The sequence below is a fragment of the Coregonus clupeaformis genome, chromosome 8 (genome assembly GCF_020615455.1).
Source record: "Coregonus clupeaformis isolate EN_2021a chromosome 8, ASM2061545v1, whole genome shotgun sequence".
NCBI lineage: Eukaryota > Metazoa > Chordata > Actinopteri > Salmoniformes > Salmonidae > Coregonus > Coregonus clupeaformis.
In genome coordinates, this window is record NC_059199.1 from 61,265,367 (window position 1) to 61,277,866 (window position 12,500).

General features: G+C 46.7%; 1 protein-coding gene across 1 annotated transcript in view; it reads left to right on the top strand.

Moving 5' to 3' along the window:
* LOC121572637 (protein FAM83H-like) overlaps nucleotides 1–12,500 on the top strand; it is a 19,673-nt gene that overhangs the window by 5,817 nt on the left and 1,356 nt on the right. The window contains exons 6-12 of the mRNA XM_041884668.1: nucleotides 466–888; nucleotides 8,253–8,390; nucleotides 8,764–9,018; nucleotides 9,208–9,649; nucleotides 9,698–9,859; nucleotides 9,993–11,136; nucleotides 11,311–11,822. Of these exons, the coding sequence (XP_041740602.1) occupies nucleotides 466–888; nucleotides 8,253–8,390; nucleotides 8,764–9,018; nucleotides 9,208–9,649; nucleotides 9,698–9,859; nucleotides 9,993–11,136; nucleotides 11,311–11,822 (3,076 nt within the window). The remainder of the gene's footprint in view (nucleotides 1–465; nucleotides 889–8,252; nucleotides 8,391–8,763; nucleotides 9,019–9,207; nucleotides 9,650–9,697; nucleotides 9,860–9,992; nucleotides 11,137–11,310; nucleotides 11,823–12,500) is intronic.

The window sequence follows — 12,500 nt, forward strand, 5'->3', positions numbered from 1 at the left end:
ACATCAGATAGAACAGATTTCAACATTCAACTATAGGGGCTCATAGAAACACATCAGATAGAACAGATTTCAACATTCAACTATAGGGGCTCATGAAACATCAGATAGAACAGATTTCAACATTCAACTATAGGGGCTCATAGAAACACATCAGATAGAACAGATTTCAACATTCAACTATAGGGGCTCATAGAAACACATCAGATAGAACAGATATCAACATTCAACTATAGGGGCTCATAGAAACACATCAGATAGAACAGATATCATATTTTTACATTTTAGTCATTTAGCAGAAGCTCTTATCCAGAGCGACTTACAGTTAGTGAGTGCATACATTTTCATACTGGCCTCTCGTGGGAAACCAACACACAACCCTGGCGTTGCAAGCGCCATGCTCTACCAACTGAGCTACAAATACCTCTTTAGTGTAGAAGCTAACGTGTAATTTCCTGTTTCCTCTAGTTTCATGTGGTCCTATGAGAAGCTGCATCGCTGCATCGCTCATCTCTTCCTGGGAGAACTGGTCACGACCTTCGACGAGGAGTTCCGCATCCTGTTCGCCCAATCACAGCCTCTCACCGTAGACCACGCCCTAGTGCCCGTCTCCTCTGACAGCAGCAGCAGCAGTTACTACGGCAACCAGTTCGGCCTGAAGGGGACCCAGTCCCTGCGACGCACTCTGGGTTTCCAACCACACACCCCAGAACTTACGGCCTATCCCTTCGGAGGAGGAGGAGAATCCGAGCGTTCTGCATTCCGTAGGGATGACCTGTTCCGAAACACCATAGAATCCGGAGGAGGACTGAACCTTGGGAGGTTTGCAGCGTCGCAGCAGTTAAGGATGCAGCAGTCCTTCCTGGAACAGGGCCGCACCATGGTCTCCAGGTGGGATGGTGCACATAGATTTATTATTTTTTATTATTTAAAACTAGATTCATGTAGAACTCGATTTTATGTAGAACTCACTATCACATGAAGGTTGCGTCTGCAATGGCACACTAATCAAATCAAATCAAATGTAATTTGTCACATGCGCCGAATACAACAGGTGTAGATCTTACAGTGAAATGGTTACTTACAAGCCCTTAACCAACAATGCAGTTTTAAAGAAAAATAAGTGTTAAGTAAAAAATAGATAACTAAAATAATTAAAGAGCAACAGTCAAATAACAGTAGCGAGGCTATATACAAGGGGTACCGGTACAGAGTCAATGTGCGGGGTCACAGGTTAGTCGAGGTAATTGAGGTAATACAGTTGAAGTCGGAAGTTTACATACACCTTAGCCAAATACATTTAAACTCAGTTTTTCACAATTCCTGACATTTAATCCTAGTAAAAATTCCCTGTTTTAGGTCAGTTAGGACCACCACTTTATTTTAAGAATGTGAAATGTCAGAATAATAGTAGAGAGAATGATTTATTTCAGCTTTTATTTATTTCATCACATTCCCAGTGGGTCAGAGGTTTACATACACTCAATTAGTATTTGGTAGCATTGCCTTTAAATTGTTTAACTTGGGTCAAATGTTTCGGGTAGCCTTCCACAAGCTTCCCACAATAGGTTGGGTGAATTTTGGCCCATTCCTCCTGACAGAGCTGGTGTAACTGTGTCAGGTTTGTAGGCCTCCTTGCTCGCACACGCTTTTTCAGTTCTGCCACACATTTTCTATAGGATTTAGGTCAGGGTTTTGTGATGGCCACTCCAATACCTTGACTTTGTTGTTCTTAAGCCATTTTACCACAACTTTGGAAGTATTCTTGGGGTCATTGTCCATTTGGAAGACCCATTTGCGACCAAGCTTGAACTTCCTGACTGATGTCTTGAGATGTTGCTTCAATATATCCACATAATTTTCCTTCCTCATGATGCCATCTATTTTGTGAAGTGCACCAGTCCCTCCTGCAGCAAAGCACCCCCACAGCATGATGCTGCCACCCCCGTGCTTCACGGTTGGGATGGTGTTCTTCGGCTTGCAAGCATCCCCCTTTTTCCTCCAAACATAACGATGGTCATTATGGCCAAACAGTTCTATTTTTGTTTAATCAGACCAGTGGACATTTCTCCAAAAAGTACAATCTTTGTCCCCATGTGCAGTTGCAAACCGTAGTCTGGCTTTTTTATGGCGGTTTTGGAGCAGCCTTGCTGAGCGGCCTTTCAGGTTATGTCGATATAGGACTCATTTTACTGTGGATATAGATACTTTTGTACCTGTTTCCTCCAGTATCTTCACAAGGTCCTTTGCTGTTATTCTGGGATTGATTTGAACTTTTCGCACCAAAGTACGTTAATCTCTAGGAGACAGAGCACGTCTCCTTCCTGAGCGGTATGATGGCTGCGTGCTCCCATGGTGTTTATACTTGCGTACTATTGTTTGTACAGATGAACGTGGTACCTTCAGGCGTTTGGAAATTACTCCCAAGGATGAACCAGACTTGTGGAGGTCTACAATTATTTTTCTGAGGTCTTGGCTGATTTCTTTTGATTTTCTTATGATGTCAAGCAAAGAAGCACTGAGTTTGAAGGTAGGCCTTGAAATACATCCACAGGTACACCTCCAATTGACTCAAATTATGTCAATTAGCCTATCAGAAGCTTCTAAAGCCATGACATCATTTTCTGTAATTTTCCAAGCTGTTTAAAGGCACAGTCAACTTAGTGTATGTAAACTTCTGACCCACTTGAATTGTGATACAGTGAATTATAAGTGAAATAATCTGTCTGTAAACAATTGTTGGAAAAATTACTTGTGTCATGCAGAAAGTAGATGTCCTAACGGACTTGCCAAAACTATAGTTTGTTAACAAGAAATTTGTGGAGTGGTTGAAAAATGTGTTTTAATTACTCCAACCTAAGTGTATGTAAACTTCCGACTTCAACTGTATGTGGATGGGGGAGGGAGGTAGTTGAGGTAATATGTACATGTAGGTAGAGTTAAAGTGACTATGCATAGATAATAAACAGAGAGTAGCAGCAGCGTAAAAGAGGGGGGGGGGGGGACAATGCAAAAAGTCTGGGTAGCCATTTGATTAGCTGTTCAGGAGTCTTATGGCTTGGGGGTAGAAGCTGTTAAGAAGCCTTTTATATAGAGGTCCTGGATGGCAGGAAGCTTGGCCCCAGTGATGTACTGGGCCGTACACACTACCCTCTGTAGTGCCTTGCGGTAGGAGGCCGATCAGTTGCCATACCAGGCAGTGATGCAACCAGTCAGGATGCTCTCGATGGGGCAGCTGTTGGACCCTGAGGATCTGAGGACCCATGCCAAATCTTTTCAGTCTCCTTAGGGGGAATAGGCTTTGTCGTGCCCTCTTCACGACTGTCTTGGTGTGTTTGGACCTTGATAGTTTGTTGGTGATGTGGACACCAAGGAACTTGAAGCTCTCAACCTGCTCCACTACAGCCCTGTTGATGAGAACGGGGGCGTGCTTGGTCCTCTTTTTCCTTTAGTCCACAGTCATCTCCTTTGTCTTGGTCACGTTGAGGGAGAGGTTGTTATCCTGGCACCACACGGCCAGGCCTCTGACCTCTTCACTATAGGCTGTCTCATCGTTGTCGGTGATCAGGCCTACCACTGTTGTGTCGTCGACAAACTTAATGATGGTGTTGGAGTCGTGCCTGGCCATGCGGTCATGGGTGAACAGGGAGTACAGGAGTGGACTGAGCACGCACCCCTGAGGGGCCCCCGTTTTGAGGATCAGCGTGGCAGATGTGTTGTTATCTACCCTTACCACCTGGGGGCGGCCCGTCAGGAAGTCCAGGATCCAGTTGCAGAGGGAGGTGTTTAGTCTCAGGGTCCTTAGCTTAGTGATGAGCTTTGAGGGCACTATGGTGTTGAACGCTGAGCTGTAGTCAATGAATAGCATTCTCACGTAGGTGTTCCTTTTGTCCAGGTGGGTAAGGGCAGTGTGGAGCGCAATAGAGATTGCATCATCTGTGGATCTGTTGGGGCGGTATGCAAATTGAATGGGTCTAGGGTTTCTGGGATAATGGTGTTGATGTGAGCCATGACCAGCCTTTCAAAGCACTTCATGGCTACAGACGTGAGTGCTACAGGTCGGTAGTCATTTAGGCAGGTTACCTTATTGTTCTTGGGCACAGGGACTATGGTGGTCTGCTTGAAACATGTTGGTATTTTAGATTCAGTCAGGGACAGGATGAAAATGTCACTGAAGACACTTGCCAGTTGGTCAGCGCATGCTCGGAGTACACGTCCTGGTAATCTGTCTGGCCCTGCGGCCTTGTGAATGTTGACATGTTTAAAGGTCTTACTCACATCGACTACGGAGAGCGGGATCACACAGTCGTCCGGAACAGCTGATGCTCTCATGCATGCTTCAGTGTTGCTTGCCTCGAAGCGAGCATAGAAGTAATTTAGCTTGTCTGGTAGGCTCGTGTCACTGGGCAGCTCGAAGCTGTGCTTCCCTTTGTAGTCTGTAATAGTTTGCAAGCCCTGTCACATCCGACGAGCATCGGAGCTGGTGTAGTACAATTCAATTTTAGTCCTGTAATGACGCTTTGCCTGTTTGATGGTTCGTCAGAGGGCATAGCGGGATTTCTTATAAGCGTCCGGGTTAGAGTCCCGCTCCTTGAAAGCGGCAGCTCTATCCTTTAGCTCAGTGCGGATGTTGCCTGTAATCCATGGCTTCTGGTTGGGGTATGTACGTATGGTCACTGTTGGGACGACGTCATCGATGTACTTATTGATGAAGCCAGTGGCTGACGTGTTATACTCCTCAATGCCATCAGAAGAATCCCGGAACATATTCCAGTCAGTGCTAGCAAAACAGTCCTGTAGCTTAGCATCTGCGTCACCTGACCACTTCTTTATTGACCGAGTCACTGGTGCTTCCAGCTTTAGATTTTTGCTTGTAAGCAGGAATCAGGAGGATAGAGTTATGGTCAGATTTGTCAGATGGAGGGCGAGGGAGAGCTTTGTACGCGTCTCTGTGTGTGGAGTAAAGGTGGTCTAGGTTTTTTTCCCCTCTGGTTGCACATTTAACATGCTGGTAGAAATTAGGTAGAACGGATTTAAGTTTCCCTGCACTAAAGTCCCCGGCCACTAGGAGTGCCGCCTCTGGATGAGCGTTTTCCTGTTTGCTTATGGCCTTATACAGCTCATTGAGTGCGGTCTTAGTGCCAGCATCGGTTTGTGGTGGTAAATAGACAGCTACGAAATGTTTTGATGAAAACTCTCTTGGTAAATAGTGTGGTCTACAGCTTATCATGAGATACTCTACCTCAGGCGAGGAAAACCTTGAGACTTCCTTATTATTAGATTTTGTGCACCAGCTGTTGTTTACAAATATACACAGACCGCCACCCCTTGTCTTACCGGAGGCAGCTGTTCTATCTTGCCGGTGCAGCGTATATCCCGGAGCTGTATGTTATCCATGTCGTCGTTCAGCCACGACCGTTTTTAATGTCCCGTTGGTAGGATATCCGTGATCGTAGTTTGTCTATTTTATTATTAAATGATTCTACGTTGGCTAATAGTACTGATGGTAGAGGCAGATCACCCACTCGCCGTCGGATCCTTACAAGGCACTCCGACCTACATCCCCAATATCTCCGTCTCTTTCTCACGCGAATGACGGGAAAAGACTTCTCAACAGCTTCTACCCCCAAGCCATAAGACTCCTGAACAGCTAATCATGGCTACCCGGACTATTTGCACTGCCCCCCCACCCCATCCTTTTTACGCTGCTGCTACTCTGTTAAGTATTTATGCATAGTCACTTTAACTCTACCCACATGTACATATTACCTCAACTACCTCAACTAGCCGGTGCCCCCGCACATTGACTCTGCAACGGTACCCCCCTGTATATATAGCCTCCCTACTGTCACTTTATTTTACTTCTGCTCTTTTTTTCTCAACACTTTTTTTGTTGTTGTTTTATTCTTACTTTTTTTGTTTAAAATAAATGCACTGTTGGTTAAGGGCTGTAAGTAAGCATTTCACTGTAATGTCTGCACCTGTTGTATTCGGCGCATGTGACCAATAAAATTTGATTTGATTTGATTTGATTTTGATTTGGGCCTGGTGTCTGAAGAAAATCCTTTGCGTCCGACTCGTTAAAGAAAAAATCTTTGTCCAGTACGAGGTGAGTAATCGCTGTCTTGATATCCAGAAGCTCTTTTCGGTCATAAGAGACGGTGGCAGAAACATTATGTACAAAATACAGTGGGGAAAAAAAGTATTTAGTCAGCCACCAATTGTGCAAGTTCTCCCACTTAAAAAGATGAGAGAGGCCTGTAATTTTCATCATAGGTACACGTCAACTATGACAGACAAATTTAGAAAACAAAATCCAGAAAATCACATTGTAGGATTTTTTATGAATTTATTTGCAAATTATGGTGGAAAATAAGTATTTGGTCACCTACAAACAAGCAAGATTTCTGGCTCTCACAGACCTGTAACTTCTTCTTTAAGAGGCTCCTCTGTCCTCCACTCGTTACCTGTATTAATGGCACCTGTTTGAACTTGTTATCAGTATAAAAGACACCTGTCCACAACCTCAAACAGTCACACTCCAAACTCCACTATGGCCAAGACCAAAGAGCTGTCAAAGGACACCAGAAACAAAATTGTAGACCTGCAACAGGCTGGGAAGACTGAATCTGCAATAGGTAAGCAGCTTGGTTTGAAGAAATCAACTGTGGGAGCAATTATTAGGAAATGGAAGACATACAAGACCACTGATAATCTCCCTCGATCTGAGGCTCCACGCAAGATCTCACCCCGTGGGGTCAAAATGATCACAAGAACGGTGAGCAAAAATCCCAGAACCACACGGGGGGACCTAGTGAATGACCTGCAGAGAGCTGGGACCAAAGTAACAAAGCCTACCATCAGTAACACACTACGCCGCCAGGGACTCAAATCCTGCTGCGCCAGACGTGTCCCCCTGCTTAAGCCAGTACATGTCCAGGCCCGTCTGAAGTGTGCTAGAGTGCATTTGGATGATCCAGAAGAGGATTGGGAGAATGTCATATGGTCAGATGAAACCAAAATATAACTTTTTGGTAAAAACTCAACTCGTCGTGTTTGGAGGACAAAGAATGCTGAGTTGCATCCAAAGAACACCATACCTACTGTGAAGCATGGGGGTGGAAACATCATGCTTTGGGGCTGTTTTTCTGCAAAGGGACCAGGACGACTGATCCGTGTAAAGGAAAGAATGAATGGGGCCATGTATCGTGAATTTTTAAGTGAAAACCTCCTTCCATCAGCAAGGGCATTGAAGATGAAACGTGGCTGGGTCTTTCAGCCTGACAATGATCCCAAACACACCGCCCGGGCAACGAAGGAGTGGCTTCGTAAGAAGCATTTCAAGGTCCTGGAGTGGCCTAGCCAGTCTCCAGATCTCAACCCCATAGAAAATCTTTGGAGGGAGTTGAAAGTCCGTGTTGCCCAGCGACAGCCCCAAAACATCACTGCTCTAGAGGAGATCTGCATGGAGGAATGGGCCAAAATTGGGCCAGCAACAGTGTGTGAAAACCTTGTGAAGACTTACAGAAAACGTTTGACCTGTGTCATTGCCAACAAAGGGTATATAACAAAGTATTGAGAAACTTTTGTTATTGACCAAATACTTATTTTCCACCATAATTTGCAAATAAATTCATTAAAAATCCTACAATGTGATTTTCTGGATTATTTTTTCTCATTTTGTCTGTCATAGTTGACGTGTACCTATGATGAAAATTACAGGCCTCTCTCATCTTTTTAAGTGGGAGAACTTGCACAATTGGTGGCTGACTAAATACTTTTTTTCCCCACTGTATGTTAAAAATAACGCGAAAAAACACACAGAGTAGCACAATTGGTTAGGAGCCGTAAAACGGCAGCCATCTTCATATTCCCTATAGTTCACTGTGAATGGAATAGGATGACAAAGTCAATCATGAAAGTTTACACACCCCTTGCACTGTCTTCACATTTTGCTGCCTTAAAATTAAATCTAAAAAGGGATTCAATTTTATATTTTTCTACAGATCTACACAACCTACTCCACATTTTCAAAGTGAATGAAAATTATAGAAAATGTTTCTAATTTAAAAAGCTAAGATTTCTTGATTGCGTAATCCCATGTAAAATTTAATTTTAAAGCAGCAAAATGTGAAGACTGTGCAAAGGGGTGTGTAGACTTTCACTAGCGACTGTAATTTAGTATATTAAAGTGTTTGTATGTTTCTACTCTGTTCCCATGTTAAAGCGTTTGTATGTTTTTCCTGTGGTTCTAGGCAGATGGAGATAAGCACCAGTGACTATAAGGGGCAAAGCTATGCAGAGGGAACCCAGGAGAGCTACTCCTCTTCCAGACAGTACATGAAGCACAGAGTCGTGAACAACCTGGAGGAGACAGAGCAGCACTACCACAGGTACTAGTTAGTTCGTTCGTTAGTTCATTTATGTCTTTGTCAGCTTGAATAAATATTGTGATCAAATCAGGCAAAACTCTGGCCCAAGTTATCATTTTTTATAAAATAATCTGTGATATGTAAAGCATGTTGGGTTATTATGATGATGATGATGATGATGATGGTGATGATGCTTCTGCATAATAAAATAATCTGTGATATGTAAAGCATGTTGGGTTATTATGATGATGATGATGATGATGATGGTGATGATGCTTCTGCATAATAAAATAATCTGTGATATGTAAAGCATGTTGGGTTATGATGATGATGATGCTTCTGCTGCTACTCATGATGACAGTGATGATGATTTATGACTATTTCTGTATTCCAGGGAGCAGAGCCAGTCCAGCCACTACTACCAGGGTGGCGAGGGACCTGGGTTAAAGCCGGGGCTAGGATCAGGGCTAGGAGGACCTGGGTCCGGCCATGGACGCTACGACAGGCTGAGGAACAGACCAGCGCTGGACCAGTACTCTGACTCAGGCTACCCCCACGAGGAACCTCCTGGTCCAGAGGGCTACGGTGGAGACTTCCTCTCCTCTCAGGACCTGAAACACGACCCGGGACCACCACCGGCAGGGGGGAGGTACGTAGTACGGAGGGTCCACTGGACTGAAGAATGATAACTAATGTCTGTTCACTGTTGAATGCTACCACTAGAGTTAGTCGATGAAGCTTTTAGTGATACACACACAAAGTTTTGGTCAAAATGTTGTATCCACCCATGTCAGTAGAAATGTGTCTAAACTAAAGTAACCCCCTCTCATCTCTCCAGGTATGGAGGTGGCAGCGGTCACAAGAGGCCGACGGTGGGCCAGCCCTACGCCTGCCAGTCATCCCCAACCCATCCCAACCCCCCAGAGAAGCAGCTGTTCCCCGTCCCAGTGGAGGCGGACCAGGACCCCAACGTCAGACAGGGCCTCCGCAGCTGGAGGATCAACTCCTACCTCAGCGCCTACGGGGACACAGGAGAGGAGGGGCTGCCCCAACCTCTGGGCCCTGACGCTTTCCAAGACCCAGAGTCTGAGGGGAAACCGTACGCCCATGAGGGGTCTGTACCCCGCTTTGAGGCGAGAGAGCCTCCGAATATCCCCTCCAAGCCTAGGCCGGATATCCGACCGCCACGATACAGCAAGCCCTTCATGCCTGAGAGCACGGGAAAGGACGGGGCCGACAGCAGGACCATAGAGCGGGCGGGAGCGAGAGAGAAAGACAGAGAGAGGGAGAGGGAGGTGGGGGGGAGGGAGGTTGGGGTGGATGTGGAGATGTCATCGTCGAGGGAGGCCCCGGGGGAGGTTGTGCTTTCCAAACACGAGTCGTTCCGGACGCGGATCAACCCGATGCTCCAGAGGAGCTCCCGGCTGCGCTCCTCCCTCATCTTCTCCTCCTCCAAGACGGAGACCCACCTGGGAGGCCTGGGCATGAAGGTCTTTATTACCTTTCATATCATCTCTGATTGTTTTGATTTAATTTGTATTTGTATTTTTTGTACACATTGTATTGCTACCTTGCATAAAATGTATGTGGCATACGAATAAAGTTGAATTTGATTTGATACAGGTGGCCAACGAGGAGGATGAGGAGTCTGACCTGCTCCGCACCACCTCCATCGTCCAACAGATCCTGGAGAAGAGACACTCCAAGTCCCGGGAACCCTTCGAGTGGCGGAAGAAGGCAGAGGAGAACGAGAGAGAGAAGAAGAAGGCAGAGGAAGAGAAAGAGGCTGGGTTGAAAGAGGAGCCTACACCCCCCAAAGTCACCCCAGCATCTACAAATCTCCCCAAACCCCAGCCATTGAACATGAACGACCCTGCCAATAGACTGCAGTACTTCAAGGAGCTGGCTGCTAAGAGAAACGCATCCAAAGAGGCCGCGATGAAAGGACCTCTTCAGAAGACACCAGACCTCTCAGACACTCCTTCTTCCACCAACTCCTCCTCCTCCACCACCACCTCTTTCCCCACCACCACTTCCTCCACCACCACTTCCTCCACCACCACCTCTTCCTCCACCACCACCTCCACCACCACCTCTTCCCCCACCACCACCACCACCACCTCGTTCTCTGTGACTGCTCCAGAGCCTGCCCCAATGAAACCACAAGTCCCAGCCACATTAGAGCAAACACGCAAACTGTCCATCACCTCAAGATTCAAAACCTTTGAGCCTTCTACTACCACAGCCCAGAGAAAAGACAGCAGCTCGGAGTCACAGAGAAAAGACAGCAGCTCGGAGTCACAGAGAAAAGACAGCAGCTCGGAGTCACAGAGAAAAGACAGCAGCTCGGAGTCACAGAGAAAAGACAGCAGCTCGGAGTCACAGAGGAAAGACAGCAGCTCGGAGTCACAGAGAAAAGACAGCAGCTCGGAGTCACAGAGAAAAGACAGCAGCTCGGAGTCACAGAGGAAAGACGAGCCCAGTAAGATTCTGAAGCCATTCCCTTCTCTGAAGCTGTTCAAGAGCTCCAACCCTCGCCGCGTCTCCTGCGATGAGGAAACGCTAACGACAGACGCCACGGACGCGGAGAAGAGCGAGCGGAAAAAACATCGCTCCCAAAGCTTGTCCAGTATGTCTCGGGCCGAGTCCAAGGAGGGGCTCCACAAGAGCCTGGGCTCCAACACCTCCCTCAACACCCTGGGAGGGGAGGGCAAGGCCGACGCCAAGCCCCTGGACTTCCTCAAGAAGCACACCCAGAAACTCAAAGGTATGTGGTGCTGTCTGTCTGTCTGTCACAGATTGTTACGTCCATGTTTACTGGTATCTTTTCTTTTTTAATTGTTTGCGCTCATGATCTATAAAACAAATTCCCTTCAGAGCAATTAAGGTTTGAATTTATTAATTCGTTCATTCATTCATTCATTCATTCTTTAATTCAAAGGCTTCCTGGCTCCCAAGGACAAGAAGAGCTCTGGCGGTGCAATATCGGCTTCCAGCGGAGACAACAAGACGATGAGAACTGTGACGGAGAGCTCCGAGGAGTCTGGGACCGCCGCCACACACCTAAGCTCCTCTTCCACTGCTGATGCTAAAGCCGCAGGCGACGTAACTTTCTCAGACAATCACAACGCTGCGTCTAAAACGACAGGTCCGTCTCGGTACCAGAGCTCCAGCGGCTCCATTCTGTTCAGTAGCAACCTGAGAGATGACACCAAGGTCATCCTGGAACAGATTTCTGCCAACAGCCAGAAGAACCGTTTGGAGAGAGGAGGAGAGGAGGCCGGAGGGGAGAAGGGGGTAGACGTGGCAGGAGAGAAAGGAGGGCTGAAGAGGGAGCCGTCGCTCGGGAGGAACCGCTTCCTGAGGCCCCAGGTCAACCCTCAGGAGAGAGACAGCCTGCTGAAGAGGATGGAGAGCATGAGGAAGGAGAAGAAGGTCTACAGCCGCTTTGAGGTATCTACTATAGCAGACAGGAGGTCTACAGCCGCTTTGAGGTATCTACTATAGCAGACAGGAGGTCTACAGCCGCTTTGAGGTATCTACTATAGCAGACAGGAGGTCTACAGCCGCTTTGAGGTATCTACTATAGCACACAGGAGGTCTACAGCCACTTTGAGGTATCTACTATAGCAGACAGGAGGTCTACAGCCGCTTTGAGGTATCTACTATAGCAGACAGGAGGTCTACAGCCGCTTTGAGGTATCTACTATAGCAGACAGGAGGTCTACAGCCGCTTTGAAGTATCTACTATAGCAGACAGGAGGGCTACAGCCGCTTTGAGGTATCTACTATAGCATACAGGAGGTCTACAGCCGCTTTGAGGTATCTATTATAGCAGACAGGAGGTCTACAGGTAGGAGGTCTACAGCCTATTTGAGATACTCTACCGTAGCAGACAGGAGGTCAACAGCCGCTTTGAGGTACTCTACTATAGCAGACAGGAGGTCTGCAGGGAGGAGGAGGGCTACAGGTGAGGGGGAGGAGAGGAGGAGGGGGAGTGTAGAGAGGAGTAAGGAGTTGATTTGACGAGTTGACGTTGCTATTGAAAGATGTTACACAACATTTTATTTATTTTGTTTACAGGTAGTTTGATAAGGATTTGCAGAAGGGGTAGGATGAGAGAGAGGGGTG